The sequence below is a fragment of the Maniola hyperantus genome, chromosome 25 (assembly GCF_902806685.2).
Source record: "Maniola hyperantus chromosome 25, iAphHyp1.2, whole genome shotgun sequence".
Lineage (NCBI taxonomy): Eukaryota > Metazoa > Arthropoda > Insecta > Lepidoptera > Nymphalidae > Maniola > Maniola hyperantus.
This window is the reverse complement of record NC_048560.1, coordinates 3,890,128-3,895,982: the sequence shown is the minus strand read 5'-3', so window position 1 is coordinate 3,895,982 and position 5,855 is coordinate 3,890,128. Positions and strand designations below refer to the sequence as shown.

At 41.9% G+C, this 5,855-nt stretch overlaps 1 protein-coding gene across 1 annotated transcript; it reads left to right on the top strand.

Moving 5' to 3' along the window:
• Window positions 1–4,394: 4,394 nt before the first annotated feature.
• LOC117993975 (uncharacterized) lies at window positions 4,395–5,179 on the top strand. The gene is made up of 2 exons (XM_069507316.1): window positions 4,395–5,114; window positions 5,165–5,179. Exon 1 carries the CDS (start codon window positions 4,446–4,448, stop codon window positions 5,100–5,102), a length of 657 nt encoding a protein of 218 aa, XP_069363417.1. The 5' UTR covers window positions 4,395–4,445; the 3' UTR covers window positions 5,103–5,114; window positions 5,165–5,179.
• The last annotated feature ends 676 nt before the right edge of the window (window positions 5,180–5,855 follow it).

Below are 5,855 nucleotides of genomic sequence, written 5' to 3'. Positions count from 1 at the left end.
TCAAACTACTGGACAGAACGGGCTGAAATTTGGCATGCAGATAGCTATTATGACGTAGGGATCCGCAAAGAAAGAATTTTTGAAACTCAACCCCGGGGGTAAAATAGGGGTTCGAAATTCTTGTAGTCCACGCGGACGAAGTCGCGAGCATAAGCTAGTCTAAATATATAAAAGGAAAAGGTGACTGACTGACTGACTGACTGACTGACTGATCTATCAACGCACAGCTCAAACTACTTGACGGATCGGGCAGAAATTTGGCATGCAAATAGCTATTATGACGTAGGCGTCCGCTAAGAAAGGATTTTTGAAAATTCAACTCCTAAAAAGGTGAAACAGGGGTTTGAAATTTGTGTATTTCACGCGGATGAAGTCGCGGATTCTATTGATAAGTAAGTACCTATCAACTTACTTATCAACGCACAGCCTAAGTTGATAAGTAGGAAGTCAGTCAGTTAGTCAGGACTTTGTATTTTACAAATAAAGATTGTCTATTTGCACGCTGGGGAGTGTGCTAGGGAAACTTCTCTTATTACCAGTTAACCTTTTAAACTTTGAGTTACATTTTTGACCCCTTGATCGTAATCGGTTATCCGAAGAAATATCTACCCATTTAACTCTTTCGATGAATATTATCTTACAATCGATTGGACATTGAGTGACAAACGACAAGTGCTCATTGCCATCGATATAACGATTAATTCTTAATCGTTTTTGAATCGATACTTTCTGGATTTAATCGATGTTATTGTATTACAGAAACTAGAGGGGCTGTCATGTGATTTTCACTAATTTTGGTGTATGTGTGTATGACTGACTGATACCAGCGCACATCTCAACCCACTAGGTTTAGAAACTTGAGATTTAGTTAGTAGTTTAGTTTTGTTTATAATTTTGACCCCCATTAAAAAAGGATTTTCAAAAATTCTTCTGGACCAAACCTAGTGGTTAGGACGTCCACCTTCTAATCGGAGGTCGGAGGTTCGCACCTCTAACTATTCTTTTAACAGTGAAGGAAAACATCGTGAGGAAACCTGCATGCCTGAGAGTTCTCCATAATGTTCTCAAAGGTACTTGAAGTCTACCAATCCGCACATGACCAGCGTGGTACACTATGGCCAAAACCCTTTTCTCTGAGAGTAGACCCGTGCTCTGTAGTGAGCCGACGATGGGTTGATCATGATAATGATGAAAGTCGAGGCACCCAGCTAGTTATTATTAAAAACCTGGTTAAAAATTATTTTGCATGTAAAATCAAACTCGATTATGATTCACTTGTAAAGGAATTTGCGTTGGCGGATTACCCGTTTAAGGCTTGTGCACACTGATTTCGATCCGATCAATACCCATATTATAAATGCGAAGGGAAAGTGTGTTTGTTTGTTGGTTTGCCCTTGAATTACGTCGCAACGGAGCAACCGATTGGCGTGATTTCTTGCATGGATATAGTTCAAGACCTAGAGAGTGACATAGGCTACTTTTTATCCCGGAAAATCAAAGAGTTTTTGAAAATCTAAATCCACGCCGGCATCATCTAGTTGTAAGTAGTTTTAGTTAGTTATATAGATATGTCGGAGTTAAGTCGGCAATAATCGGAACGCAAATGTTGCCTAGTGACCTACCGGACTGCCAAATTTCATGATTCTAGGTCAACGGGAAGTATCCTGTAGGTTTCTTGACAGACTCAACAGACAGAAGAAAAAGTTACTCAAACAGCAAAAGTGAAAACGGCATCATATCGTAGTGGATGTAGTCAGTGGCGTGCACAGTGTTTGAAGCCAGGGTAGGCATTAGTTAGGTACGAACCTGTTTACATGCAGGTCATAATGAAAAATATGCATTGAGCTATTACAACTGGGGTAAGCAGTGCATTTATGCCTCTATGATCTGCACGCCACTGGATGTAGTGTGCACAGTCCTAAATGCACCTCAACCACTTTGTAGGTACATTGCGCCAAAAATAAAGGTGACTTCATACACCCACGTTCAATGTAGATAACCGTTTTGATGTGTATGGGTTTATTTTATTAAATTCCATTTAGCAAGCTTTCAAGGCTTTTAGCTAATAATGTCCTGACAACATTGACTTATATAGGTATTACTTCGTATGGACAGGGATATTGAACAAACAAAATGGCACCGACTCAGTGGTGCTTTAGCACCAATGCAACCTAAGTGACGTCTGGATTTCAAACGGGTCGTTCATTAGTATCTAAGAGGTGGCGCTGATTTATTTGGTTCCAAAACCGTGAAAAATTTTGTTCACTTGACCATTTCTTGTCATTTATATCAATGCCTGACAAGTTGACAACCGAATTTTGACCACGGCATGGTAGCCAATTTCCACAGAGATTAGCCATCTACGCGGGAGATATAGTCCGCGACAGGATGAGATGGCAAACGGGGTGAGAACGCCCCGCATAGCCCCCACGCTAACCTGGTGTGGGATTGCGCGGGTGACGTGTGGGTTTGCGGGGCCTCCGCCTCATACCCCAATTGCCATCTCCACCTGTCGCGTACTATTACTAAAGTGATCCTATGTGTTCCTTTTTTCCTTTAGAGGTACGGAACCCTAAAAACCAACAACGCATTAGTGGTTCCTCTTCTCTGGTGCTGCAAATGTCCATGGGAAGCGTAATCGGGTGACTCGCCTGCTCGTTTGCTCGCTATCATTTTATCTAAAGGAAAATCGACTTACTGACAAAATAGACCTACAGATCAATACAGCGTATTAGAAACTTGCATAATACATAGATAGAACCCCACTAAGAAAAGATTTTTAGAAATTCCATCCGAACGAAGCTGAGTGGATTGACTAGTGCAAAAAGGTTTATAAAAAATAAAATAAAATAAAATAGATTTATTTCAGGTTAACATACCCATAATAACAACTTTGAAATTAATAAAAGTAAAATACCAATACATAAAATAATTAATAAATAAAAATAAAATTAAATATCTAGTACCTTCTCTCCGGCATTGGTACTGGAACATGTCTTTCACAGCAATGCCGAAGATAAGGACAGTCGAGTCGGGCTGCAATCATCTGCAGAATGGTGTTGGGGCTGTCCCGCACTCTGCGCACCAACGACGCGCACCGCTTGCGTACATTAGTATAGAAGCAGTCGATGCGCGCGTCCGCAAACATGCCTGAGGCGCTGCAGAATCGGGGCAACCCCATCAACATTCTGAACGCATTGTTGTAAAGGACCCGGAGGTCACTGTATCGTTTCTTCGTGTAGTTAACCCACAGGCTGCACGTGTATAAGGACGTACAATACGCTCTAAAGAGCGTAACCTTAACACCGGTGGAGCAACGAGCAAACCTGCGGGCTATCATGTTTGCTCTTATCGACAGTGCCCTCCGTTCCCGTTCAACATCTGCATCATCCTTGAGGTCGGTAGTAATCACGTGCCCCAGGTATCTGAACTGCTCCACCGTGTCTAAAGAGACGCCAGAGAGCAGCACAGGTGGTACATTCTGAGGACGTTTTGTACCGGCGGCCTCAAAGACCATACATTTACTTTTTGTAACATTGTATTTCAAGCCATGACGACCTGCGTATTCCTCACAAGTCTGTACTAGTCTCCTCAGTCCACAAATCGACCCAATCCATCCAATTTATGATCCAATTTATAACTGAGAAACTCATGTGTTACACACGTAACAAAAAGGTTTATAACTGAGAAACTCATGTGTTACACACGTAATAAAAAGGTTTATAACTGAGAAACTCATGTGTTACACACGTAACAAAAAGGTTTATAACTGAGAAACTCATGTGTTACACACGTAACAAAAAGGTTTATAACTGAGAAACTCATGTGTTACACACGTAACAAAAAAGAAAACAGCAATAAATATTCAAAAGTAAGTACCCAATAAATACCATTAAGCACACCCTAACGGTATGTCCATGGGCTGTTCGGTCCACACCACTTAACCCCATACATCAATTTGATGGGGAAATGCTCAAAAATAAATTGAATCGCCTCATCCATATATCTTCGACCCTAATGCGTTCGGTTAAACTAACTACGAGCTAGCGCAGACGGCCGCTTTTTTGACGATATTCTACCCGAAAATGGCTGACTTTTGTTTGTTATGTACTTATACAATCTTTATACTGTACTAAATTGACAGCCCTAAATCTAGTACTATCCTTTACCACAGGGAATATTCTATATAATTATATATCCACTTAGTGGGTACTTGTAGTCTTACAAGGACGCTGCGCTTTCCGGTGCGAAGCCGCTATTCCAGCACCTTGGGACCCCCACACCTGGACACGTACAGGCTGGAATGTGGCGTTCGGCAGGGTGGCCTGAGCTCACCATTGCTTTTCAGCCTGTACGTAAACGAACTGATTGAGGGACTCAGCAGTATCCCGGTAGGCTGCTACGTAGACGGTGTCTGCGTCAACAACCTCAGCTATGCCGACGACATGGTGCTGCTGGCTCCGTCAATCAGTGCGCTGCGCAGGATGCTTGCGGTATGCAAGTCGTATGCTGCTGAACAAGGATTGAAATACAATGTCAAGAAGACTGAAGTCATGGTCTTCAAGGCGGGTACCAAGTGTCCAACGTATATTCCACCTTTAAAGCTCCATGGAGTAGCTCTCAATAGAGTTCACAAATTCAAATACCTTGGGCACTTGCTAACTGAGAACCTTGGAGATGATGACGATATGGAAAGGGAACGCAGGGCATTGTCAGTCCGAGCGAATATGGTGGCCCGCAGGTTTGCCCGATGTACAGATGCTGTGAAAGTCACGCTGTTCAAAGCATACTGTACATCCTTATACTCGGCAAGCTTGTGGTTTCAGTACACGCAAAGGGCTTACAATGCGCTGCGAGTCCAATATAATAATGCGTTCAGGATTTTGTTGCGGCAACCTCGGTTCTGTAGTGCATCAGCTATGTTTGCTGAGGCGCGGACAGATGGCTTCGATGCCATCTGGCGCAAGAAAACAGCATCACTATTGTCCAGAGTCCGAGGAAGCAGCAACGGGATCCTGCGCATGATAGCGGACAAAATGGATAGTCCTCTGATGGGGAAACTCGTGCAGAGGACTAAATCCCTTTTAGTTATTAAGTACTAACATAGTGATTAAGTATTTTGTTACTAACTCCTTAGTGTTTAAGTATTAACATAGTTATTAAGTATTTATTGTTACTAACACATAATGGATCAATTGTTGTCCGATTTAATAAATAAATTGAAACATCTATCTATCTATTTTCCGAACTATGTGCCCTGCCCATTGCCACTTTAGCTTCGACACCCGTTGAGCTATGGTCGGTTACTCTAGTTCTCCTACGGATCTCCTCATTTCTGATTTGATCACGTAGAAAAACTCCAAGCATAGCTCTCTTCATCGCCCGCTAAGTGACTCTGAGCTTTCTTATGAGGCCCATAGTTAGCGACCATATTGTCTCGGATCCTTATGATATCAAATGTATTGAGTAATATAGGCTATATTTTATTTTCCCTATATCCTTATTTTAAAAGCGAAAGGGTGTTTGTTTGTTGGTTTATTGGTTTGTCCTTCAATCACGTCGCAACGGTGCAACAGATTGACATGATTTTTTGTATGGGTATAGATAAAGACCTGGAGAGTGACATAGGCTACTTTTTATCCTGGAAAATCAAAGAGTTCCCACGGGATTTTTAAAAACCTAATTCCACGCGAACGAAGTCGCGGGCATGAGGTAGTAATAAATAATTTACCAGTTGTCTGCGGGAGGCATAAGCTGTTTTATACTATGGCAATATTCAAAGGTTTGGAAGCTGCGGTATTGGATTCATGAGTTTTTGATTTCCTTTTGGATATTCTTTTATTTTTAATTGCCAC

Coding starts and splice junctions, on each gene's coding strand:
- LOC117993975 (XM_069507316.1), top strand. CDS start 4,446: ATGGTGCTGCTGGCTCCGTCAATCAGTGCGCTGCGCAGGATGCTTGCG.